This window comes from Passer domesticus, chromosome 25, assembly GCF_036417665.1.
Source record: "Passer domesticus isolate bPasDom1 chromosome 25, bPasDom1.hap1, whole genome shotgun sequence".
In the NCBI taxonomy this organism is placed as follows: domain Eukaryota; kingdom Metazoa; phylum Chordata; class Aves; order Passeriformes; family Passeridae; genus Passer; species Passer domesticus.
Genome location: NC_087498.1, coordinates 2,669,927 through 2,697,604, shown reverse-complemented (window position 1 = coordinate 2,697,604; position 27,678 = coordinate 2,669,927). Strand labels below are relative to the sequence as shown.

The following is a 27,678-nucleotide window of genomic DNA, read 5'->3' as shown; positions in this document are numbered from 1 at the left end:
AATAGGTGACTCACAGCTTTTAATAATTAGTGATTAAAAGCAGCAAATACACTCTATTACACTTCATTTAAATCATTAAAGATAAAATTTACATTACAGGCCAATCTGTGCCTGGCAGAGCATTACCAGGGAGAAAATACCTCTTAGAAGGTATTTTTACTTCAGAGTAAAAATGCCTTTTTTTTTTTTTTCTAAATTCTTAAACATGCTGCCAGGAAAACACTGAGCATAAACTAACTTTACCATGCAAGCACTCCTTCTGCCATCCTCTGTTTTTTCCTGCTTTACTGTTCCTGAGAAACTGCAGATCTCCTCCTCTGTGCCTGGCTCTTGCTTGACTTTCACTTGGTCAGCCTTGAAGCCAATGCCAGTTTTGTCAGCAGTCCTGCCCGAGGAGCCACAGCTGCAGAGACATCAGCACATCACAGGATAAATAACAGGATAAATCAACAGGGCAAAGAAATTCAGGTAACTGTTTCCCAAAAGAAAGGCAAAGGGTATCAGCACATTTACAACAGTTTACAAGACACAGGAGAATCATAGTGCAGGAATAAAAAATTAAAATATAAATCTTCATGTAAGCATTCGTCCATTCCTCGGTCACAGTTATGACAAAGCACAATTTGCCAATTGCCAGTTCTTTTTTGGAATTATTCATGCCTCATTTTTTTAGCCTGACAATTAATGTGACACTCACCTTCCTCTGCTGCCTGTGCTGGAGGTGCTGGGGGGCCTCACAGGAGTGTGGGAGTTGGATAAACCTGCAAAGAAGCAGCACAGAAGCTCATTTGGTACAGGTTTACATTCACTGACTTGTGCTGAGTATCCCCAGAAATGCTGCAGCAATATCCCAATTTACCAAGTCACCTAAGCCAGTTGTTCTCTCAGTCTTGTGATCACAACAAATCCAGCACATCACAATAAATTAAAACGTGACAACACATGGCTCTTAGAGTCCCAGTAATTATTTCACCTAATCCAAACAGTGCTAAAGCCTTCAGACCATTACCTCCTAAACTTTATTCACTGAGAGCCACCAATAAAGTCAAAAAAGCAGCCTCTGCATGGTTTGCATGCAGGTTTGGAGAAACAGGAAGCCCCAATGCTGCACCCCCTCATTGACAGGATCTTGTATGTCTTGTAGAGAAAACCAAGAGAAACATCAAATCCCAGAATGGTTTGGGTGGGAAGAGACCTCAAAGCCCATCCAGTGCCACCCTGCCATGGCAGGGACACCTTCCACTGTCCCAGGCTGCTCCAAGCCCTGCCCAGCCTGGCCTTGGGCACTGCCAGGGATCCAGGGGCAGCCCCAGCTGCTTGGGCACCCTGTGCCAGGGCCTGCCCATCCTCCCAGGGAAGGATTTCTTCCTATTGATTGAAATAATCTTCTTACTTATAAAAATAGACATTTTCAATGTTTAACTACCTCAGCATTAGGTACTGGTGACTTCATTTGCTCACGTGCACAAGAAAAGCTCTACCATTAATTAGTTATACTCACAATGACCCTGACAGTGTCTCTATATGGGTATATATAAATATACACACACACATACACAAATATATATATACACATATATATCTGGAATACTGCATCCATGTGCTGGCAGTTTGTTACTATGAAGACATTTCTAAAGGAGGGTAAAATTTAAATTTCCGGAAGAATCTATTTCTGAGCAAAACAAATTTTAAATAAAACATTGCTTCCCTTCTGGCAGGAAATGCTAGGCAATTATTTCCAACTTAAATACCAGAAATACCCTGGAATAACTGGAAAAACCCATCAGATTTACCTGATGACCCTGGAGACAGAGCTGAAGGTCCTGGGGAGGGATTCATGGTGCTGGTGGGCTGTGGGGGGAGGTGGCTGCCTGTGATGTATCTGCTTAGCAGATTATCTAAACTACTGGAACCAGCATCTTCCAGCTGAGGAGCAAAAACAAAAACCTGAATCAGAGAGCTCTCATTCACACCTTTAAACTGTCATCACTATCTTTACTGGAATTGTTCCCTCTCCCTTCAAGGATTCAGGACATCAGCAAATATTTTTATCAGTTTCATGCAGAAATCAGGCTTTCAAACAAGTAATGTTTTTCACAAGCTCCTAAATTTGAGTTTTTTTCCAGTATGATCTTGGGCTGCACTTACACAGGGTCACTGCAAACTTTCTGGCTCCCAGCTGCTCAGTGTGTCAGTCACACACACGGTGCTGTGTTAGTCATGAAATACCAGATTTCTGAGGCTGCAGATATTATTCCATAATTGAGATATTAAGGGAGGCCATAATCTTGTCTTTCCTTAACATGATGGGAAATCTCCCACTCACTTTTCAAACAGATTTCAGTACGTGTTAAACCCAAGGAAACAGAGACCCTGTTGCTGAACTGCTTAAATGTGTTAAATGTGTTAAATGCAATAATGTGTTTGAAACACACTGCATTCCAAGTGGGTTTTAATGACTGTGCCAGCAGCTTGAAGGACTAACACTTCCTATCCACTACACCCAACTAAAATCCATAACAGCTATTACATGAACAGGTATAAAAAGAAGAGTAGAATATCTCAGCAGAATTCTGCATTTTCAGTGCACCTGGAAGCTGCATGGTGATGCTTTGTTCTAAATCCTCAGCACTGCAGACTGCTCACACTGAGATGGGATTCCTCCTTCCCCACCATTCTCACACTAAAAATGACCTGCAGCCTCCTGAGAACACTGAACACACCAGCCCTGAACATTTAAGAGTTGCAAAGTTGCAGCTGGCATTCCAGCAGACCATCTTGGATGAAATTTATTTTGTTTCCTGTATGCTGACCAAATCTCCTGGGTTTTACAGGGGCATTTCAATGCAAAGGTCCTGTTCTCAGGATGAAGCCATCCTCCTCCCCTCCCAAACACTCCTGAAGAAAACACATTACTTTTATTTTCTTTGCCTCCACGTGTACATTACATTGTGCTTTTCACCTCTCCAAATCAGCTTCAAAATTTACCTCAGCTTGTGTCCCCTGTCTGTGGGACAATGGGACATGTCCCCTCTGTGCTTCCTTCCAGGAGCATCCAAGAGAAACTCCAGGCAGCTTTAACCCTGAATAAATCACCATTCAGAGCACTCAAAACACATCACCATTAATTATTCTATCTTCCCACAAGATGGTCTTGTGGAAGAAAGGAAGTGAACACAGAATTTGGTATTAATTAAAGTCTTAATTTTACTGCAGGACACATTAAATACTGATTAATCTAAAGGTCACCAGGTGGAGCAGGTCCTTCTGAGGTTTGTGCTATGACATAACATATTTCTTGGCATTGGCTTCCCCTTCCTCACAGGTGGCAACCTTGTGGGGCAAGGTCAGGAAGGGAAACCCAAACAGTCCCAGGTCTGTCCAGGGCTGGGCTCTAATTCTTAACAAGCCTAAAGGGAGACATTTGATCCATGACATCTGGGACTCAACCAGCAGCTTAACTAGAGCTCTTTGAAGAGCTTGATTCATCCTCTCCACACGACCAGAACTCCATGGGTGCCATGGAGTAATTCCCATTTTACTGCCAGGGCTTGGGCAACCTTTTGCAATATTTCAGAGGTGAAATGAGTTTAAATTCTACAACTTTAAATGCTAATTACACCATTCCACGGCCAAGTCCTGGTACCTAACTACAAAAGCAGAGCAGCTGAGGGGAGCAGGACTACAGGACACAATAAATATTGATTAATCTAAAGTTTACCAGGGGGAGCAGGTCAGCCCTACATGGATAAACCACCTGCATGCCTAAGAGAAAGGCCAAAGATTTTAATTCTACAACTTTAAATGCTAATTACACCACTCCATGGCCAAATCCTGGCACCTAACCACAAAAGCAGAGAAGGAGGAGCAGCACTGACCTGGATGGGAGGGATGTCTGGCATGCAGGGCAGGTTCTCTGGGTTGGTGACAGAGAACAACTTTTTGCAATATTTTAGAGGTGAAATGAGTTTGAATTCTACAATTTATAGGCTAATTACACCATTCCTTGGCCAAGTCCTGGTACCCAGCTATAAAACCAGAGGACAAGCACCACTGACCTGGATGGGGGGGATGCCTGGCAGTGAGGGCAGGTTCTCCAGGTTGGTGACGGAGAACAACTTTTTGCAGTATTTTAGAGGTGAAATGAGTTTCAATTCTACAACTTAAATGCTATTACACCATTCTACGACCAAATCCTGCAGCCAAGTGTAAAAGCAGAGAAGGAGGAGCAGCACTGACCTGGATGGGGGGGATGTCAGGCAGCGAGGGCAGGGTCTCTGGGTTAGTGACGGAGAACAACTTTTTGCAGTATTTTAGAGGTGAAATGAGTTTCAATTCTACAACTTAAATGCTATTACACCATTCCACAACCAAACCCTGTAGCCAAGTGTAAAAGCAGAGAAGGAGGAGCAGCACTGACCTGGATGGGGGGGATGTCAGGCAGCGAGGGCAGGTTCTCCGGGTTGGTGACGGACGGGATGAGCTCGATGGCTGACACGGAGGGGCTGGTGGGGCCACGGTTGGCGCTGGCCATGGTGGCCGTGGTGGGGCTGGTGGGGTTGATGGTGGTGTTGTGCACGGAGACCACCGGGAAGGGCCCGGCGTGGCCGGGGTTGGAGTGCTGGGGAGACACAGAGACCGTGCTGGGGCACGGGGCCGGCGCAGCTCCCGCCGCAGTGCTGCCCCACAGAGACCCCAACCCAAACTCACACCACAGCCAGCACTGAGGGCAGAGCAACTGCTCCTCCTCTTCACTTGGAAAGGAAAAAATACTTGATGTGGCTCGATTTTAAACAGACAGCACTTCTTCCACCAAGTTATTTTGTATACAGTGGTGTTTTCTTAAAGCAATTACTTCCTCCAGAGATAGCTTTAGTATTTACATGTCTAATTTTTAACTGTCTCAAGTAATATAAAGTCACTTTTGGTATTTCAGTCACATTAACATGCATTGTCAAGGATTTTTATTCTTAATGGCATGCAGAGCTCTGCATCAATGCTTCAGGTGTGAATTTAAAAACACTTCAGCAGCTGATTTAATCAAAACCCCTCAACTACATCACTTTGAACTTCCCTACTCCTCACTATTCTCTAATAAACCTCTGAGTGTTCCTTTCAGCTGAATGCCACTCAAAAGTGCAAAAAGAAACGTTTTACTTCCCAGAACTAAACTGCAACACAAACATTTCATTTCATTCCATTTCCACCCCTGAGGTTTGAATTTCCTTACGTTCAGCAAAACTGTCACAGCACAGTAATGCAACATGGAAAAGAAGCACATAAATGTGTGTAGCTGTGAGCTACAGGGGGACAGATAAACACATTTACAGCTGGAGGTACCATCTACTGGAATGCAAGGCTGGCACAATGGCACAATGAAGCGTGTACACAGGATATACTTGTCTTTGAAGGTGAGGTTGCATCATGGAGTACTGAGGTCCATTGTGGCGTGGGATTCCTGGTATACGAGCAGCATTCTGAGCCATTCTCATCTGATGTGCTTGGAAAGCCCCACAGTTCATGTTACCCCTCTGCATGGTCTGCATGCTGATCAACCTGGGAGGCTGCAAGGGTTTGGGTTTTTTAAAATTTGTGCTTTTAACATGGAGAAAAGAAGCCCATCTCTTTCCACAGCAGTAGTAACATAACATCAAGCAAAGCCAAGAGCTGTCACATTAAAGTATCTCAAATCTCCAAAGATTTTACTTTATGAATTGCTTTGCAAGTTTAGATCTGACAGGGCAATTTTAAACTCAGTGTTATGGTGAAATAAAGTGAAAGAAGGTGAAACAAGAACCCATAAAGGACTCACCTGCTGCTGCAGGACTTGGGGGCTGCTCTGCCTGGGCACGGATGCAGAGGATGGCTGGGCCATCCTCATCTGCTGCAGCTGCTGGTGTTTTTGGGCATACACCTGCTGCTGCATGTGCTGCAGTCGAAGCTGGGCCAGATTGATTTGTCCTGGAGCTTTGTTGACGTGGTTTGTTCCTGGAGGAGTTTGCCCAACCACTACATTGGGAGTGTAACTAGGGGTTGGTTTATTTTCAATCACCAGGTTACCTGTAAAAACCCAAAGAGGCAATCAACAGTCAGATCTCATCATCCTCCAAAGGCTGACATATGTGGAATATTCAGATGTTTCTAATGCAGTTTTCTCAGAGCAATTTAAGCTTGAAAGCTTAAAATTTAAGTTCTTTCTGTCTTCAATAACCATACACTATAAAAGCAAAAATAGCACTCAGACTACAAGAACTAAGTGAACTAAGTGCAAAATTAAAAATATGATCTGTGAGGGAAGAGTGAAAGAACTGGAACTGCACAGCCTAAAAGCCACAACAGACAGAAATGACTTCTCTGTGTTCACAAGAAACGGACAAGATGAGAAATAAAACAGGAAACAAACATGCTCAGCATAAGGTTTCTATGTCTAAAGAAGCAAAGCCTGGAAGAGGTATTTGAGTGTCCCACCACCCAGTGACTTCAAACAGGTTCTACAAACGTGACACCAAACACTGCTACAAGCAGGTCCTGTCTGGCTCCAATGTCATGGACCATGCTGCCTCTCCAGGTAACTCCTGTCTATTTTTATATGGAAAGGCAAAATGTTGGTTTTTAAATCAATTTGTGAATGTGTACTCAGTAGAATCTGCACATCCCTTTTTATTCAGGTTGGCAGTTTCCTTTCTGCTTCCTGCCTGCCCCAGAGAATAAACACTCTTGACTGAAGACAGAAACACCCCAGCCTGCATGGTAGACTCAGAGCAAGGAGTGAGTACACACAAAAACTGGTATTTGGACCAGATTTTCCATGAAATTTTTATCCAACAGAGAAGTTCACACCCAGGAGCTAACAGGTATCTCTGTCTCACTGTGCTCTGCCCTCTTCTCTCATTCCAAACCTGTACTTTGCAAACTCTAAGTGATTATATTTAATATACTGGAAATAGCACAGGATTCCCCAGCCCTGGAAGTGCCCAAGGCCAGGCTGGACAGGGCTTGAAGCAGCCTGGGACAGTGGAAGGTGTCCCTGCCATGGCAGGGGGTGCAATGAGATGACTTTTAAGGTCCTTTCAACCCAAACCACCCTGTGATTCTGTGATTAGGGTCATTCCTAGAACCATTCCCACTGGAAAACAATATCTATTTATAATAGATAGATAATTATTGTAGATTATTATGCATAATATTTTTAATACCTATTTAGAGAAAGCTTTGCTAATAGAAAGAACAGAGCAGATAAGGAGGATAATCAGGGCTGGGTGGGTTATGAGAGTTTATGGTCTAGAGTTTGTGTCTCCTGCATTAAGAGATGTATTGCACTGCACTCACTCCTGTTGGAGGAACACCCCCAATTCAACAGTTTTCCCAGGATCACAGACTGAACAAGCAGGGTTTTCTCACCCAAATTGACAACATTCTTAGCCCAGAAGGTGGGGTCACAGTGGAAGCGGATGGCGCCGTTGGCAGCAGGGACGGGATCGCAGCGCGCCTTCAGGATGTGCCTCAGCTGGAAGGTTATCTGAGGGAAAACAAAAACACTCTGCTGCTGACAGAGAAAGAAAGAATGAGAAACAAGGGTGTTTACCCTGAGAGTTTAGGCCCTGGAACACCAACAAGGACTGGCAGCAGCAAGTTTGGTTCATAGCCTGGGAAATTCTCAATTTGTCAGGAAAATCCCACACTGTACAACTTCTTTACTCTGAGGACTGCAGAGCAGCACTCTTACACCACAACATTATTGAAATTACTCCAGTGAAACGCTGAGGTGCCTTCACAGAGCTGACCCCATTCCTTGTACACCAACACTCCCTAAACCCTTAGGTAAAGGGTTTGCACAATTGCTTGGCTCTGCTGTAAGATCTGAAGCTGAAGATACAGTGCCATGATGGACCCACATGGCTGAACTGGGTGTATCCTTTGGATTACCAACATTTGACCTCATTTGTGTCTTCATCTTACTCTGGATACATTTGATTCCCTGCTCCCTGTGTTTGTGGCTCAGGACGTGTTCCCAGACTGGGAAAGTTGCTGACAGAGTGATGGTTAGAGCAGCAGTGGTGAGCACAGCCCTGGGCTTGCACGTGCAGAACTGGGTGTATTCATGTCAATAAAAGTGAATTATCCTTTTGGTTACCAACACTTGACTTTGTGTCTGATCTCACTCCAGGTACATTGGAACATTTTCCCTCTCTGGACACAGGGATTGGGACAGAATTGCACAGCCAGGTCTGTCACTCACACAAGGACTGGCTGAGGGCACTTTATTCTGCTGGACAAGAGGAGCCTGAGGAATTCCTGGCTTGGAATTCCTATCAGAGAATGTTTTGTGACATTTCTTGAGCTCTCAGTTTAATTACTGCCTATGTGACTGTCTCTTCAGTGTGTAACATTTCTGTGTTCCCCAATGGTGTTGTGTTTGGAAGCCTCACTGGGGGCTGCAGCTTCTTCCTCAGGAGCAGCAGAGGGACAGCTCTGATCCTGTGAGCAGGGACAGGAGCTGAGGGAAGGGCTGGAGCTGTGCCAGGGGAGTTCAGGTTGGATATCAGGAAAGGTTCTTCCCTTAGAGAGTGCTGGGCACTGCCCCAAGGCTGCCAGAGCTGCAGGAGTGTTTGGGATGCCCAGGGTGGGATTTTGGGGTGTCTGTGCAGGGCAGGGGCTGCACTGGATGATCCCTGTGGGTGAGTCAGTCACAGATCCTCTGAACAGAGAGACAGCTCTCCCAGGATCTTCCTGGGAAGCTGTGAGAAGGCTCAGAGAAAAGAGTGAGAAACAGTTCTTATCTCCACTTGCTGCACCTGTTGTTGTGCACATGTGGAATATGTTATGGAGATTTGTTTACCAAATTTCTTAATTGGATACTGGATGGTGTTTGGATTGATTGACCAATTAAGTCAAAGCTGTACTGGACTGTCTGGAAGGGGATGAGCTTCTTGAGAAGTATAGCATAGTACAATAAAGAGATTGATCAGCCTTCTGCAGTCATGGAGTCAGTGCTAATTATTCCCTGATTGTGGAAACCCAGGGCACAGGGAATATTTCTCTGTCTGCTCTGGGGTGCCCTGACCCCCAGGGCAGCACTGACTTTGGCCCTCATTCCTGGAGAAAGTTTCCTAGACTTCAGATAGACTGGAACCCACAAAAGTGTGCAATAGATTCTAGAGAGTGGTGTAGGTGTGTCACTTGGTGAGAAACTGAGGTTTTGGGATTTTTAGTGTGTTGTGGATGGAAGCAAGATGGAGGGCACAGGGTGCTGTCCTGGGTTTCTTCTTCATGCTGTTTCTGCCTTCTTCTTCTGGGGTTTGGGTGGCATTTTGTAATTGGGCAGAACAGTCTGCACTGGGGCTCTTTGGGATCAGTTATTGGGTTAAAAGGGAAAATAATCCAGGTGTCAGTTCTTAATTGGATAGTTTAGTCTGAAAACACCTTGGAACAAGAGATTTTTGGCCATTTTGTGCCTTCTAATGAAAAGCTGCCAAACTCACAGCAGTGAGTGTTTTACTGATAAGAAATAATAAACACCCGAGTCTGAGCATGAACTATCACCTCTAGTGCCTTCAATCCAGACCCAGAGAAACCCACGAGTGGTACCCCACACCTGCAGCTCAGCCCTTCCCTGCCCTGCCCAGCCCAGGTGGCCTCACCAGGCGCTTGCTGTAGAGCAGGGCAGTGCTGCTGCCACTGGCAATGGCCCAATTAGTGAAGTTCATCACGTGCTTCACTTGCCGTGACAGACCAGTGATGTCATTCTGCTGCTGGATCAGCTTCATCTGCCTCTCCTTTGTCACGTTCTGCAAAGAAACAGAGACTTTGTTACAGCAAAGTAATCGTAAATCATAAAGTAATTTATTACAGTGGGGATTTCAGATGGAGCAGGAAAATGCAAAATGCTGGCAGGTTTTGGATCAAAAGGGAAAGGTCCCAAGGAAACTTTAATAAATGCTAGGTAAATAAGAAAAGCCAAAGTTAATGCAATTTTACATTATTTCTTTTACTAATGATCAAGTTAGTCTATTCTTCCAGGAACATTCGATTTCCCTGCCAAATTATTGCTCCTTAACCAGGAAAAATCTATTGTGATTCATCTGATCTTAAATTCTTCATGGCAGGCTGGCCATATGCACTGAACCAACTTCTTACAAGGGATTTCCTCTATTCAGATAAAACAGATTTCCTCTATTCAGATAAAATTTTCATGGATTTTAATGGAAGTCACAGTGCAATTATTCAGAACATGCCATCTGGAAAGGAGGCCTGAACTCATGGTCTCTGAAGTTGTACAATATAACTTTAAATACCAGCATTACACCTTCATGTACAAATACAAGAGACTGCTCTGATTGTCCTTACATGAACATTAAAAAACTATTTGAGGGAATAATTAAATTATACACATCTTAGCATTATGTTATAAAACAGAAATATGGCACACAGAACATGAAAAGGAGATTTTCAGCCACTCCTTTACAATGAGCCCAGTTTTGAATACGAGACACAGACACAAAACTGAAGGCACAGACAGAAAAAGGAGCCACAGGCTCTGATGAGAGGGGAAATGAGAGATTTAACTCCAGCACATCCCTCAGAGGCAGTTTCAGTGCTGCAATAGCTGCAGCCACACCAAACAAACCATTTTCAAATGTTTCCCCTCAACAGGGGACTGGAAACTCAACACCAACCCTGCTTTTTATTTCAAGTGTACCTCAAGGTGCTGTAGGAGAGATTTTCCCTTTTTATTGATTTCATTGATGAGGGTGAATATAGCCACTTTGATTTCCTGTTCCACTCGTTTGTTGGTTTCATTTACTTCTTTTATCCTAAAAAACAACAAAAAAAGCAATGGATTGTCAGTCACTTTACATTTCACTGCCAAATACAAATTCATAACTTGTTTTACTTCAAATAATATGGGAATTCTTGTAGTTTACACACTTTATACAGAGAAATTTCGAGAAATAACCAGCCACAACCACATGAGTCTATATGTACACATATAAATTTATATCCAAATTGTCACTATGAAAAATTTATATCTGATGCTTTAAACTTAAGATAATTTATATTAACCAGAAATCAACCCTGAATTTCACATTAATTCCTCCCTTGAAAGAAAAAAATTATTACAGACCTGTAATTAATACACAATAAAGAGATAAACATTTCACTAATGTTGTGTCTGATATTAGTTACATTATTCTCTTGTGCTTTAATAGTACTGACTGCCACATTTTTATACCCTCTTCATCACTGCCATTTTTCCTCAGTTTTAGTGCATTTCCAGCTTCTTCAGATTCAAGTGTCCATTTTGAACTCTGGCCACAGAATTTCAAATACTGCACTTCTCAAACTCATGGAAATTCTGGATTTATTTGATCCTACACTGCCTTAATCTAACAAGATCACACTGCAGCAGAATTCTTTGCCATGAGCCAATGTGAAGGCTTAAATTGTCCTTTTTCGAAAAGTTTTTTTGCTGCCAGATGAAGGCTCTGATGTCACCCAGCCACAGGACCAACACTCCCTGCTGATGAACCCTGCTGGAATCAAAGCCCTTTATGGCACCTGGGACACACGAGGTTTTCATGGCAGCACAGCCTGGTCTCCTACTCCAAAAAACACCCAACCAACCCTTCATTAAGTCCATGGCATCCACCCTTGGCTTTGGCACCCAACAATTATTCCAGCAGAGCTGCTCCTTCAACACTTTCATGCTCCACCACCACAGATGATGGTGATTTTGTGCCATCTGCCAACACTGACAACAAAATTGTAACACTTTTATTTTTCCCGTTCCCTGAAGATTTTGAAATGATGGATTTTGTGTCCTACACACCAGCAAAGCAGTGGAATGAATTGTCTCACCTGCGCCAGCCACTTGGCTCAGCAGAAAATTGAGATTTTGACACAACTCAATCCCAGCTGCAGAAATTCACTGAATTCACTGAAGCCAGAAACTCTTGGGCAAAAAATCCCCACCATTACAATGTGTTCATTCCATCACCCATTCCTGGCCTGGAATTCCTATCAGAGCATGTTGTGTGACATCCTTGAGCTCCCAGTTTAATTATTGTCTTTGTGACTGTCTCTTCAAGTGTGTAACATTTCCATGCTTCACAATGCTGTTGTGTTTTGGGACTTTTCAAAGACTTCCACAGAAAATCAGCACATAAAAATACCAATTTTTATTGCTTCCCTCTGTCATGCTCTATGTTCCTCCCTTACACTGCTTTTTTTTTTTTTTTTTTAAATATAGATGGCACCACAAGGAGTTAAAAATTGACATCAGAACTTCTCTTTCTATCTTGGTGCACATCCTCCTCCTGCCCTCGTACTTTCCACCCCCAGCTGATGTGTCATTTTGCAAATGACCTAAAAGCTGCAGAAGGCTCAGCAAACCACAGAGAACCAGGGTGGAATTCCCTGAGCTGCAGCACAAGCCCAGGGGAGCAGAGCCAGCAGAGATCACGTGCTCCCTCTGCCTCTGATTTGGTTTTTAACGTGACGTTGAATTTCAGATAACCCTGGAAATCTTAAGTGAAACCACCCAAAAAAAACCCCAATCTGAACCCCACAACCAACCACAATTTCCTATTCAAATTCACACTAAGCTTTTGTTACACAGTTATCAGAGGCCTTAATATGAAGAAAAAAAAATTAATATTTCAACTGTTCTGTCGCCTAGAGGTAACTTAAAAGAAATTATAGGATGGGTTTTCTTTCCTTTTTATTCCTTTTTTTCTCCCCCACCCCCAAAGTATAACGAATGTGTCACACCTTTGGTTCTAGTCAAAGTTGTCACAAAACACTTTAACATTTATTTCTTGTAAGAACTTCCAAGAGATGAAGTCTTGTAGGGGCAAATAAACATTATGGAAAGTAATTAAGATGTAGAATTAACTCCAGTGTGTTATTGTAGTCCCCCCATTCATCCTGCTGTGACTCATTAAAAAGGCAATGCAATAGCTGATGATTTTGGGGAACTCACCTATTTTGAACTTGGGCAGCTGCAAAATTTACATAATTCTTCTTCTCAAGGAGTTTGGCCAAGAGGTTCTCAATTGCACCCTTCTGGTTCTGAAAAGCTTCTTCCAGGAACTGGTACCTTTCCAACAGGCAAGAGAAGACACTGATCAAAAAGGGGCAGGGGGCTGCAACTCAGGGCTCCCAGCTCAGGTGCAAAGCCAGGAAATGTTGAAAAAAAACCCACTGAGAACAAGAAAACACTGAGAAAAATCAGACTCTGAATACTCTGACCAGTGTGAAACATGCTGAAGTGCTGATAAAGTCCTTTGCTACTGGCCAGGAGACTGAAATTCTGTGGGAATTATTCAATTCCAACCACACAGGGATGCAGTACCTCATTTCCCAGGATCCTCAGAGTCTGGTGAGGAAAATGCACCAAAAGCTTAAAGGATATAAAAACAACCCCCTAAACTATCCCAAGTTCCCCTCTTTTCAGCTGATACTGCTCATGTTTGACTGCATTAGTTTCATCTGAAGAAAATTTCCCTAGTAAAAAACTTTAAGTTTTTTCCACCTCTGCTCCTTCCAAATGAAGAATATTTATTCCCTTCCAAGCTCTTCAACTGAACAGCTGCTATCAAAGGTACTTTCCATGACTTCATCTGAAAAGAGGGTAAGTACCAGCATTAGGTGCCTTTTCCTAAAATACTGGAATTAAGAATGCCACAGAAGCAAAATGCCTCTGCTGAAAATGTCCAAGGGGAATTAAAGCAGCTCCATGAATTTCTGATCAACTGCTCAAAATCCAGAATTCCTGTCACTTGGCTAAGTCTTGTCCTGGCAATAAATAAACCTCATGCTTCTGAAATGTAATTTGTTAACAACAAGGAAAACTTAATGTCCCGGAACACCTTGGCAATGTTTTCCCAATATTCAAATTGGCAGAAAATTGCTGCAATTAATGAAGCATTCTATAAGGTGCATTACAAACAACTTACACCATCTTCCAAAGAAAATGAAGAAGAAATTAGTGTTGTCTTCTGTTGCAATCTAGAACATTACAATCCAAAGGAAAAGACTGCCTGGATTGTCATCAAACTCAGTTTTTTTATTTAAATGACTCACAAGCACGATAATAGGGACTTAGACAAAGAACCTCATTCACAACAAAAACAACTCTACTGCTGTTAATTCAGTTTGTACCAGTGACAGACAAATCTGAACTCCAAGAGTTGAGATTCTTCATCCTCACTGTTTGGAATTTTGCTTTTCCTAAGAACAGTCTAAAGTTTTGGCATACAGACAGCAGCATGAGATTTTAAATACTACAATACAAAAAAATGTAGCATTCCTAAAGCCCAAAGACAACAAAATTTCAAATGTTTGAGAGCTGCTGATTTTCTGAAATTATTTTCATAAAGTTCAAAGTTATATTTCCACTTGAAGGAGAAATGAAAAACCTACATTCAGCTTGTACTGCTAAAATTTTGCTGTAGCTCCTGCTACAGCCAAAATCCTTTTATTTTTTCAGTATTGCACTTCCAGCTTCCCAAGCGTGTGGACTGGAAACTACCCAAATTAGAGGAATCCCACAGCATCAGGCTGCCCAAAGAATTGTCAGCTTTCTACAGAATCCCCAGCAGTCCCTGCCCTGACAGGGGTGGAACTGGATCATCTTTAGGGTCCCTTCCAGCCCCAAACCATTCTGGAATTCTAAAACTGAGACTCTGAACAAGGGACCATGGAGGTACTGAAAAGGTGATTCACCCTCTTTTGGGGTAAACTAACAGGATTTCAGGTAAGAAGAAAACAGGGGATTAAAATCAATTATTTTTCCACTTGGCATGATTCTCCACAAAATCTCAGCTGTACTTCAGGCAGACAAAGCAGTGCCTTAATCATCTGTAATTCACACCTGCACACAGAACCTTATGGAAAGAATATTCTGAAAAAAAAGCACATTAATAACAACAAATTCTCCTTCTGGAAGAGCACAGGTAAGTAGGACAAGATCCATCTGTTAATCCATCAGCAACATGCACAGAACAGATGCAAAGAAATCAACTGGACCAAGTCAGTGAATATCCCAGGAGAGCACCCTTTGTGAGAAGGGAGTCTCCAGGATAACAATGGAGAATTAACACCCTTAAATATTCCTGCTCTATGAACAAACAGAGCAGGAATATTTAAGGGTGTTAATATTTTAATAATAGTAATTTCAAAAGTAAAAGTTTTCCACAGGCTGCTGTAGCAGTGTGAGAATAATCACTAATCTGAGAAAAACAGAATAGTTTTTCTAAAAAAAAATTATTAAAAGGAAAACAGAACACTAAATTCAATATTACACCTTTAGAGAGAAGAGTGAAGGAGCAGTGGTGCAGTGGTTGATAAATATGTATTATCCCCACATTCTCTGTTATAACAGTGCAAAATATTTGTTCAGACATTCAAACAACTACATGGCACAGCTGCTGGAATGTGTCCTAAAGGGGTTCCAACTCCTTTTCCAGCAGAGGCAACCCCAGCATTTCTTTTTACCTGGAATGGGGCAACTTTTAACCAGCTAAACCCAAACCATTCTTCCCCTCTGCACCAGAAGAATACACTAATGTAAGAGGCAAAATTTAGACTCTCCTTTACAAAATTCCCCTAAAGACTGTTGCACAATCAAATATGCCCTTTCAGAAAATTACCTCACCCATGACTCACTCTATCACTTTTGCTTCTTTTACAGCACCAGGTGTTCAGGGCTGCAGGAATTTCCATTCAAGCCCTGAGCACAGTGATAGCACTGGGAACTGCCAGGCAAATTCACACCTGAATCACACCAAACCTCCTCAGCCCAGCTTGGTGTGAATCTCATCTTTGGGGGCTTGACAGAGCTCAACCAACTGACCAAGTTTCCATCATTCCACACAGGTTCTCCTGTCACTGTCATATTTTTTGAAAAATCTCTTGCCCAGGATTTTCTCCTGGGAAGCTGAAAAGCCTTAGAGAAAAAGGAAAACAATAATTATCTGATTTGCTTCTTATGTGTTTTGCTGCTCTGGAATGTGGTTTGCACATTGTTTACCAACAGGTGATTGTTTCATTATTTTCATGTGAATTGTTTTAACTTCTTGGCCAATCACTGTCAGGCTGTGTCAGGACTCTGGAAAGAGTCACAAGTTTTTCATTATTATCTTTTAGCCTTCTGTCTGTATCCTTTAGAATAGTTTAGTATAGTATTCTTTAATATATTATAGATGATAAAATAATAAATTAGCCTTCTGAGAACATGGAGTCAGATTCATCATTCCTTCCTTTGGACCCAAAAAATACCACAGTTCTCTGCAAGGGATGGGTTCAGTCCAACCAGGAGTAAATGCAGCAGAATTCCCAAGACAAGCAGCTCCCACCAATGCCACTTCATCCTCTGAGACAGCACAGCACAGGAGTCCAGACACATTTGGGAATATTTGTATATTTGTACCTGTGTTCTTTGTGCTCCAGCAGCTGACAGTCTCTGCATGTCAGCCTGTCACAGGTTTCACAGAAAAGTTTTAACTGCTCTTGTTTGTGGACAGGGCAGAAAACAGGACGCTGACCAGATGCTCCCACGGCCTCTGTTTTTAAAAAGAAATAAAATTGTGCATTTTAAAATAAAATTGAGACAATCTGAAGAGCAAAACAACTAACTTGCAGTAACAACCAGGAATTGCAAAGGCACCTCCAGGTGTGCTCTCAGGCTGAAGTTCCTGTGAGCACAGCAGGTCAGGGCTGGACCATGATCTCAGAGCTCTTTCCCAACCTCCAGGACTTTGTGATTTACAGTGCCAGTGGTTAGGAGCTGTTTTCACTTCAGTCATTGAAGGACAAGGAGGAATTCATCTTTCCTCATGAGCACCCAAAAGGCTGCACACGAACACCAGCACGGTGTACATGTGTTTATAAAGATTTAATTTCACATAATTTCACCCCTGACACACTGAAGGATGGCTCAAACCTTTCAAACCTTTTTAAGGTTTTTTTAAAACCCTTTTTACCCCGTGGGTTTTCCAGCTTATCCCTTCAAACACCTCATTTAGTCAAACACAACTGAAGTGGGAGCTGCAAAGCAAATGTTGCCTGTGTTAAAAGTTACTTAAACCCCCAAATAACAAATAATGGCAAAAAATAATTCTGGGTTTACTAAAAAAATGCTGTACAGTGCTCTGAAGATATTTTGAGCTTAGCAAAGAGGAAAGCAGCCTTTGGAAGGTACAGCAGGTAGGGTTTAAATTAATTTCCCTCCCTCTCCAACGTTTCTGAAGCTGGTTATATCATGCAAGTTATTGTAAAGAAAGAGCTCATGAACCTACAGCTGCCACTCACTGAGAGAAATTTAAAGTCTCCAGGGCACATCTTTGAGTCTAAGAAGAAAAAAAGAACAATGACCAGCCCTTCCCCATAATCACAATAAATAAAATTTCTGATAGAAAGTCTATTTTATAAACCTTTTTATAAACTTTATAAAATATTTTATATTTTAAATACAAAATATTTGTATATTTTTAAATATAAAAAAGATTTCATTTAAATATAAAAAAATATTTAGTTAGTTTAACTAAACAGTTAACTAATTAGTTTGTTTAATAATAGTTTATTTTATAAACTTTGTAAACTTTCTGGTTTTGGAATAATCACTTTTCAGCCCCTTCCCAGCAGGTATCAAAGGAAAAGATGAGCTTTAATATCATTGAGAGTCACAATTTAGCATTCCTTACAAAAATATCAGTAACTCTTTCTTGGGCCCTATAATTTGATTGAATTTAAGGGTTTCTCATCTATGATGCTTAATCCATTGAATCTTAAATGGATAATATTTCTTATTAAAAAGATTCATTAAGACAAAGAGAAGCCTCTCCAAAATGAGGTTTATTTGACACAGCAAATGAAGTAAGATCCTTGTCTAAAAGAACTAAGCTCAACAGCAAACTTTTTAACTATTAAACAATTTTTAGAAAGGAAAGTAGTAGTTGTTCCTTTGAAAGGATATAACAAGACAACTATGGAGATCTTAATTAATTTTAAATGAATTTCAATGAAGAGAGCAAAGTGTTGAGATCTCTCTTCCTTAATATGATCATTTTCAGACAAATCCAGATTGTGAAGAACCTACAAACCTTTAAATCAGAACTTTTAACCCATTTACAAATAGAATTTTCTAATCTAAAACCCAGATACCCTGGACCTGTTTGGAGAACATTTTCCACATTACCTCAACAGGCTGTAAATGATAAAATCCAGATAGCCTGGACCTGTTCTGATTTTCCACATACCTCAATAGGCTACAAATGATATATGATCAAACAAGAGTTAAAGAATTTACTTCTAATAAGGCTGCACACCTGAACAAACCCTACACACACTTCACATATTAAATTTTGCTCACTGCGAGATTAAACCTAAAATAGATTCAAATTCTACGTTTTCACTCATTTTACTCTACTTTACATTTACTCAGCAATATCAATACAAGGTAACACCATATATTGAAGGTAGCTATATAAAATATGTAGTTATATAGTTATAATTATATATAAATTTATATATACATTTCTACAGGGAGAACTACAATTGCTTCTCATAACAAAATACAGCAAAATGGGTAAATTAATTCCCTTGGACAATGGGTAAGATTATCAGTATGCCACTGCTCTCCAGATTCCAGCCCCTCCATTTAGTTAATTGTTCTACTAAACAAAGATTATTAAGAATGGATCTAAATTCTTTCCAAATGTACTGGACATAAACTGCACAAAGTATCACTGTTATAAATTTACTTCTTCCTCTATTTTTACAGCTACTAATTTTGCACTGGTAACTTTTTAGTGCACTTTTCCCAAATCCTGGGGGGAAAACACACAGAGCTGGTTGTTACCTCCATCTTTTTTTTAACATAAAAGAGAAAAGGCTCTGGGAACAGGCAGGACAAGTGACAGGCAACACTCACCTGAGGACACATCCTCTTTTTTCCTGATCATGTGGTCCTTGGTGAACTTTACTCGCTGGTGAGCCTCGATGCAGGTCTTGCACAGCCACTCCCCACACTCCACACAGAAACCCACGGCACTGGCATTGTCCTCACAGCTGGTGCACACCTGGGGGGAACAGAAACCACAGCTGTGCTGGGCAGCCCCACAGAGCAGAGAGGGGTGGGGAAAGACAAAGGAGGGGTGGGAAAAGGCACCAGAATTGTTCTAGGGAGAGCTGAGAGACCCAGAGAGCAGAGGAGGGGTGGGAAAAGGCACCAGAATTGTTCTAGGGAGAGCTGAGAGACCCAGAGAGCAGAAAGGGGTGGGGGAAAAGCACCAGGATTGTTCTAGGGAGAGCTGACAGCCTCAGAGAGCAGAGCAGGGATGGGGAAAAGGCACCACAATTATTCTGGGGAACACTGACAGACCCAGAGAGCAGAGGAGGGGTGGGGAAAAGGCACCAGAATTGTTCTAGGGAGAGCTGACAGCCCCAGAGCGCAGAGCAGGGATGGGGAAAAGGCACCACAATTATTCTGGGGAACACTGACAGGACCAGAGAGCAGAGCAGAGGTGGGAAAAGGCACCAGAACTGTTCTAGGGAGAGCTGACAGCCCCACAGAGCAGAAAGGGGTGGGGGAAAAGCACCAGGATTGTTCTAGGGAGAGCTGACAAACCCAGAGAGCAGAGCAGGGGTGGGAAAAGGCACCAGAACTGTTCTAGAGAGAGCTGACAGCCCCACAGAGCAGAGCAGGGGTGGGAAAAGACAGAGCAGGGGTGAGGAAAAGGCACCAGCATCATCCTAGGGAGCGCTGATGTCCCAGAAATCAGAGCAGGGTTGGGGAAAAGGCACCAGAATTGTTCTGGGGAACACTGACAGCCCCAGAGAGCAGAGGAGGGGTGGGGAAAAAGCACCAGAATCATCCTGGCGAGCACTGACAGCCTCAGAGAGCAGAAAGGGTTGGGAGGAAAAGGTACCAGCATTGTCCTGGGGAGCACTGACAGGACCAGAAGCAGAGGAGGGGTGGGGAAAAGCCACCAGAATTGTTCTGGGGCGAGCTGACACACCCAGACAGCAGAAAGGGGAAGGGAAAAGGCACCAGAATTGTACTAAGGAGAACTGACAGGACCAGAAATCAGAGGAGGGGTGGGGAAAAGGCACCAGCATCGCTCTGGGGAGAGCTGACAGCCCCAGAGAGTAGAGCAGGGCTGGGCAAAAGACACCAACAATGTCCTGGGGAGCACTGACAGGACCAGGAATCAGAGGAAGGTTGGGGAAAAGGCACCAGAATTGTTCTAGGGAGAACTGACAGCCCCAGAGAGCAGAGGAGGGGTGGGGAAAAGGCAGAGGAGGAGTGGGGAAAAGGCACCAGAATTACTCTAGGGAGAACGGACAGACCCAGAGAAAAGAAAGGGTTGGTGGGGAAAGGCACCAGAAGCATCCTAGGGATCACGGACAGATCCAGAGAGCAGAAATAGTTGGGGGAAAGGCAGAGGAGGGGTGGGGAAAGCCACAAGAATTGTCCTGGGGAGCACTAACAGCCCCAGAGAGCAGAGGAGGGGTGGGGAAAAGGCAGAGGAGGGGTGGGGAAAAAGCACCAGCATCATCCTGGGGAGCACTGACAGCCTCAGAGGGCAGAGGAGGGATGGGGAAAAGGCAGAGGAGGGGTGGGGAAAAAGCACCTAAGGAGCACTGGCAGCCCCAGAGAGCAGAGGAGGGTGGGGAAAAGGCAGAAGAGGGGTGAGGAAAGCCACAGGAATTGTCCTGGGGAGCACTGAAAGCCCCAGGAAGCAGAGGAGGGGTGGGGAAAAGGCACCAGCATTGTCCTGGGGAGCACGGGCAGGACCAGGAATCAGAGGAAGGTTGGGGAAAAGGCACCAGAATTGCTCTAGGGAGAACTGACAGCCTCAGAGAGGCGAAAGGATTGTGGGGGGAAAGGCACCAGCATCATCCTAGGGAGCACTGACAGACCCAGAGCAGAAATAGTTGGGGAAAAGGCAGAGGAAGGGTGGGGAAAACCACAAGAATTGTCCTGGGGAGCACTGACAGCCCCAGAGAGCAGAGGAGGGGTGGGGAAAAGGCACCAGCATTGCCCTGGGGAGCACGGGAAGGACCAGGAATCAGAGGAGGGGTGGGGGAAAAGCACCAGCATCATCCTGGGGAGCACTGACAGCCTCAGAGGGCAGAGGAGGGGTGGGGAAAAGGCAGAGAAGGGATGGGGAAAAGGCAGAGGAATTGTCCTGGGGAGCACTGGCAGCCCCAGAGAGCAGAGGCTGGGGCAGGCAGGACGGTCCCCACCTGCTCTGACTTCTCATCCGAGCTGCTGGGGCTCTCCGAGGTGTCCTTCACAAAGTAGTTGTCCACCAGGTCGATCTGCCGGCACTCCTGGCGGCAGATGGGGCAGCGGATCACCCCCACTGCAACACAGAGCACAGCACAGGCTCTGAGCCAGAACTCTCACAGCAACCCGCCCCAAGCACGAGCACCAAGCACACTCCTCCCCTCACCTGGGTAAGGCAGGCCAGCCTGGCATTGTCGTTAAAATCCAGCCATAACAAGTGTGGAACAGCTTGCACCCCAAAATACACTCCCTCAACTTATCCCAGAAAACCCCACAGACCTCTACAGAAAAGGATCCCCCACCCAGCTGGGGATTTCCCTCATTTCCACATCATACTCACTTTTTCCTACTTATTTCTTCCCAAAAAATTCCCTGTATTTTTAGCAAAGTCATTTGTTGTCCCCAAGCAAATATTTAATTTTTTCCCATGTTGATTTTAGATAACAAAACTCAAGACACTTGTATTTTTTAGATTATTTTTTAGAACAGTCTATGGGCCAGCCTGTCCCAAGACAAGCATTAAGAGAGCTGTGCCCAGATAGCTGGGGTGACTTCAGGGATGCTCCTGAAAATGCCACAGCATGTCTCAGTGCTCTCCCAGGTAGCCCAGGAAGATTTCCAATATAATCTATTTCCATGAGGTCAGGAAGGCAGATGAAGCAATAAAACACCAGCATCCTGCTTTGTTATCCTCTGTAATCACTAAATTAGTTTTAAATCCTCAGCAGAGCTGCAAAGGAGTTACTACATGAGCCAAACTGACATTTAAAGATGTCTATGAACAGCCCCCATAAAGGTTTGAAAACCTATTTATAACTTAGGTAGTGGCTCACACTTCACAGATGTGCCATTGGATCTTAAATTTCTATACAATTTATTGAGAATATAATCTTCAAGAAGCTTTCCAAGCCATTGGGTATTTTTACACACTAAAACAACTTTGAGAAGTGTAATTAAGTGATGCTCAGCTCCTTTGTGGATATTCAATTAGGACAGCAGGACTTATTTCAGGGAGATTAATTACATTAGTAGTGGAGTAGCATTAATTTTTTCAAGTGCTAAAATTAATGATGGCTTCAGAACACAGGAGATTCACTGCAGAGCAGCAATAATCCAACTCAAAATTCCCTGTCTCACCAAACCAAACACATCTCAAGAGCAGGATATGAAAAACAACCAGCACTGCAGCAGCTACACATACAAGAGCTTTCACACACAGTGAAACCTTCCCCGTATGCAGAACTTTGAGGTTTTCTGACAACTGAGAGATGAAATTCTGTAGGAAATACCAGCTGAAAGCCATCCAGCAGCTGATGTCTATAGACTTACAGAACAAAAATGTCAGATATTTACCATTAAAACTACTCTATCCAAACCAAATCAAACCTGAACTTGATTTTTAGTGCTGCCTTGGGTCAAACACACAAAATATATCAGGAAAACAACAAAACAGAAGAAGCTCAAGATCTGTAATCTCTAGACATAAGAAAAGTCAAATTCTACAGATGAAAACCCCTCCCTGTAAAGCAACTTTTGGGTTGGTTTTCAAGTAGCTAAACCAATGAAAGTTTGAATAAAATCAAGCCTTTTGATCCAAGTGAGAGCCCACAGGCTGGATTCTGGCCTGGGGTAATCCAACACCCAATTTCTGCACCTCCACATTCAAATAAAACCTGCACACAAAGTGCCCCCAGTGCTCTGCACACACCTCAAGAGATCAAAACTGAAAATCAAGGCTTTGCCATTCTCATTTAGCACATTACACTCCTTTTTCACGTCTCAACACCCTTTATTTCCAACAGTGGCTTTCCAATAATATATGAGCCACTAAACATCTCATATCCTGGTCTTTTAATCTAATAAAAACCAAATTACTGCAGCACCATTTGTACTAGAAAAGAATGTACTGAAAAGACACAGATGTGGCTAATTTTGTAAGGCAGGAGGGAAAAGTAGAGAAAATCACACTGAAATAACATTTACATAGAAAAAAAGATTCTTAGCTGTCAAAACTTGAGATCACTTGTGAGCTAACAAAATTTATTACAAAAAGTTTAGTGAGAATGTATTTCAGGACAAACTAAGATACAAATGTTTATATAACTTCTGTTAAAACGAGTTTTCACTGTCCATTTCAATTAAAAAAAATCTTATATAAGAAAATAAAAGTAAATACAGAAGTATCATCCTATCTATACTCCAGCAGAACTTACTATGTTGTTTTTCTGCATCAAACAAATCAAACACATTAGTCTTGGTACAAACATTCCCACTGTAACTCTGCTTTCCAAAACCATTAGCACATAGTAAAAACTACTGCTTAAAGATGAATTTTATTTTTCAAATCACTGTTGAATTAGAATAAGACACATTCACACAAATTCTGAAGGTCAGACTGGTTTATCATCTCCCTCAAGCCTAATTATTACCCTCAAGATTTCTTATGTCCTCAGAGATGGCTTCATATGATTTTTGAGCTGTAAATGGTCGCTGCAGAGGTCAAGAGCAGCACTGAAGCAAAGAGCTGAGAAAAGGGAAGTTTCTTTCAGGAAGTTCTGACCACACCACGTGAAACCCTGCACAGGGGCTGAAACTCTTTGTGCAGCAGTTCCTTTGTGCCTTAGAGAACATGTCACCAAAACCCTGCCCTCAGCATTAGCTACAGCAACACAGTTCTGCTTCAGGTCCTGAAAAAAGCACAATTCAGCACCCTACAAACTCCACCAGCCAGCCCCAGGTGCTGCTGGGGGTATCAGGACCTGCATGAAGAAACTCAGGGAGAATCATGCTTTGGACCTAAAAGGCCACAGGAATTTATGAGCTATTTTAGAAGAGCTGCAGATAACAGGAGTGGGCTCTCAAGCTCCTTTAGTTGTACTTTAGAGGACCAATATTGCTCATTTTTCCACTTGTTTCTATCACACACCTCAAGACATGTAACAACCATGAGCAAAAATATTCATTACCCCTCTTCCACAACTCTCTGCACCACATTTCCCCTTCCCCTATATCCTATTCCCAATTAATGATGCAGTTCAGATCAAATTCTGCTTTTGGTCCCACACTTCTGCAGAAAATCAAAAATATTTCCAATCACACACATTCCCTGTCCCCATCTGCTGCCACACACAGCACTCAGCCCAAATGGAGCTCGGTTTTTCCTTTCACCCTCACTGAAGGGAGAAGCAGGAATAGTTTTCTATCCAACTGTTGTTTTTTTTTCCAGTTTTCCTGTCTGGAAATTTGGATTGCCAGGAAAAGCCTGCCTGGCACTGCCAGCCCTGCTCAAAGGGAGATGGGTTTCATCTCCTCACCCGAGCCATTCCTCCCTGCCAGGACCTGTGATTCAGGGAGGAAAGAGGAGACTCCCATGGACTCCATGAGCCTTTCAGGAGCTGAGGAGCAGCACAAAGCCCTGACAGAAACCAGGAATGTGCTCAGGGATGGATGTGCAGGAGCTACAGGGACCTGCCCTGCGAGCAGCTCTCCCAGCACTGCTGTAAAATGGGAATTTTGGCACATGCCAGGAATGCTCCCTGTCCTGGGAAGAACTGCTCCTGCCCCAGTGGGAGCCCAGGTCACAAGGGTGAAACCAAGGACTCAAGAACCTTCCTGGAGGCTCCAGGACCTGCCCTTCCCAGCAGGAACAGCCCAGGAGAAGGTTCTGTGCCAGCAGGAGATGCCAGCACACAGATCTCACTGGCAGCTCCACAACTGCAGGCACATCTCCCTACACTGCACATTAGATCTCCTGATTTGTCCAAGACTTTAAGAACACTAATGAGAGCAGCATCTCTGTAATCCTTTTAACTGCTTAGGGTGCAGGTAAAGCACACTGAGCTAGACCACAGACATCAAAGCATGTCAGAAAGCACAAAACTGAAGTAAGCTCAGGAGGGAAAGTTGATTTTGGTTTCCTAAAAGCAGAAAGGCTGCTAAAAACCCTGCCTCATAATCCAGCAGCAAATCACTATGGAACACTGCAAAAACATTCAGATTTCAAGTGGAAGCTGCTTTTAATCTACCACTCCTAACTCACACCTAAAGCTGCAACACAAGTATTTTTCTTAATTGTAACTCTGTGAATTCCTATTATATATTTTATTCTTCCCAAGGGTAACTATGTTCCTCTGAATGCATCTCGAAACAGGTAATTTTTCCAACAGTTTCAACTTTAATTAGTTTCAATAAGAGAAGTATTAAAAACCTGCTTAGAATTGCTTACTCCAGGCTGACATTTCAATACCAGCAATACTAAAATACTGCCAAGTTTCAAGGATGGTTGATTTCTCTATATTTCCAGTCTTGTAGGATGAGAACAGAGACACTCATGTCAACTCTTTGCCTGCTGTCTCCATCCAGCTTGATATCCAGGAATCAGTGTGTTCAACTCATACCTTTGATTTAGCACCAGAAAAAAACTGGAATTTTCTGAATCTTCTTTGCTCCCTACCCACCCTTCTGGGCACTTCCTTCTGGAATTCCCTCAGATGTTTGAGACCAGCTCTACCACAACAAGGCTTCCTGAGCCAGTAAGAATTAACCTGCTCCCCCACCAAACCACCTACAGCCATCCTCTTGATCTGGTTTTTTAGTTTTTGTTTACAAACACTACAGAAACCTCCTGGGAGCCTCCAGCCCTGTGAGAGAAGGGGGAGGTGGGGTGAAAGGAAAGGGGAACCCACACAAGGAGCCAAGGAAACTCATCTACTGCCTAAACCCACCCTGCAGCCAAAGCAAAATAAGAACTTTTGTAAGAAGCACCACACTGAGGGCTCCACATTTACATGGCTTCAAGTCCAAGCTGACTTCAATCAACTTAAAATAAACACACCACAGCCCAGCCCAACCCCACTGAAATCTCACAGAGAACAGAAAGCAATAATGGAATAATGAAGAGAGCTATTGATCTGAATGATGATGGGATGAACAAGGGAGGGCAGATCATGCACAAGATGCACGAGAGCCAAAAATCCCTTTGCACTCAGCAGCACCCAATGGATCCTCTCCATCACTGGGACATTGTAGGGAGTCTTTCCAGCAGTTCAAATTAATACATTCAAAGTTTAATCAAAGACTGACCCCAAACACTTGTGTTCCTGAACACCTCTACTTACACACTAGAATTCCTATTTCTGTAAGATTCAACTCTGATGTGTACCAAAAAAATCTTTATCAATTTTTTAGCTGCTTCATAATATTTGGAGTACTGAAACTGTATTTAAAAAAAAAGAGGATAAATAAGTAAGTTTGACCTCAATACCCTAAAATAAAATGTTTGAAGTGTGTTATGGGGAACAAGTTGAACAGGAGCCAAGAGCAGATCCTTCAAGAGACAGCAAAGTGTCCCAGGCTGCACTAACAGGACAAGGACAGCCATCCCCCTCCTTGTGGGAATCACAAAAACAGAAACTGCCACAGACACTGAAGGGTTTGCAACCTTGGAAGAAGCTTAGATTGATGTAAAAGTACAACACACAGACATTAGGCAGAAAAATCATAAACTTATGTTTCTATAGCTGTAATTAAGAATATGCCTTAAGTGAGAAACTGTATTGATAAGATGGTGAGGGGTTTATAATGTAGGGGTGGGGTTGTATAGAGTAAGCTGAGAGTTTAGAAATTATAACAGAAGCATCTGTGTGCACGTGAGACAGAAGCCATTGGACAAAAGTATCCTCAGTGCAGAAGTGAGGAAAGGTGATGGGTTAGAAAAGCAAAATAAACCCTGTGGCAACTGTCCATTGGGTTAGAAAGTTCTGTATTGCCTTTTAACTCCTGAGCTATGGCTGACTGCTTGCTCGTCTAAAATCTCACAGCCTCTGAGACTGATGTTTATCTGAGCAATAAATTGTTTTAGCTTGGAAAATAGTCCCATCCCTTCAATACTAGCAGTGATACCTCCTCCTGCTCAGCACTCCAGGAGACCACAGTGGGCCAGGACAGGGCTCCCAGTACAGGACAGACTCCCAAACTGGGGCAAACCCAGCAGTGGTGAGCCAAGGGCTCAGGGCTGGAGCACACAGGGGTGAGGAGAGAGCTGAGCACTGCCTGTGGGGCAGGGGCAGAGCCCAGGGTGCACAGCAAGGACAGACAGTATCACTGTCACTGCTAAAAATGAAGGGATGGGACCAGGGTCAAGCTAAAACAATTTATTGCTCAGAAGAACATCAGTCTGAGAGGCTGTGAGGTTTCAGAGGAGCAAGCTGTCAGGCATAGCTCAAGAGCAGTCACAAGTTCTTTGTTACAAGGCAATATAGAACTTTCTAACCCAATGGACAGTTGCCACAGGGTTTATTTTGCTTTTCTAACCTATGACTTTTACTTAATTCTGGTGCACTGTGGATACTTTTGTCCATTGGCTTCTGTGTCACGTGCACACA

At 43.2% G+C, this 27,678-nt stretch overlaps 1 protein-coding gene across 1 annotated transcript in view; it reads right to left on the bottom strand.

The window, feature by feature from the left end:
• The window catches only part of TRIM33 (tripartite motif containing 33), a 41,951-nt gene that overhangs the window by 8,070 nt on the left and 6,203 nt on the right, over positions 1–27,678 (bottom strand). The window contains exons 2-14 of the mRNA XM_064398779.1: positions 21,253–21,371; positions 18,935–19,082; positions 16,433–16,565; positions 12,983–13,099; positions 10,700–10,814; positions 9,642–9,788; positions 7,402–7,519; positions 5,813–6,060; positions 5,400–5,564; positions 4,421–4,621; positions 1,794–1,926; positions 698–761; positions 244–403 (exon numbers count right to left, since the gene is read on the bottom strand). Of these exons, the coding sequence (XP_064254849.1) occupies positions 244–403; positions 698–761; positions 1,794–1,926; positions 4,421–4,621; positions 5,400–5,564; positions 5,813–6,060; positions 7,402–7,519; positions 9,642–9,788; positions 10,700–10,814; positions 12,983–13,099; positions 16,433–16,565; positions 18,935–19,082; positions 21,253–21,371 (1,868 nt within the window). The remainder of the gene's footprint in view (positions 1–243; positions 404–697; positions 762–1,793; positions 1,927–4,420; positions 4,622–5,399; positions 5,565–5,812; positions 6,061–7,401; positions 7,520–9,641; positions 9,789–10,699; positions 10,815–12,982; positions 13,100–16,432; positions 16,566–18,934; positions 19,083–21,252; positions 21,372–27,678) is intronic.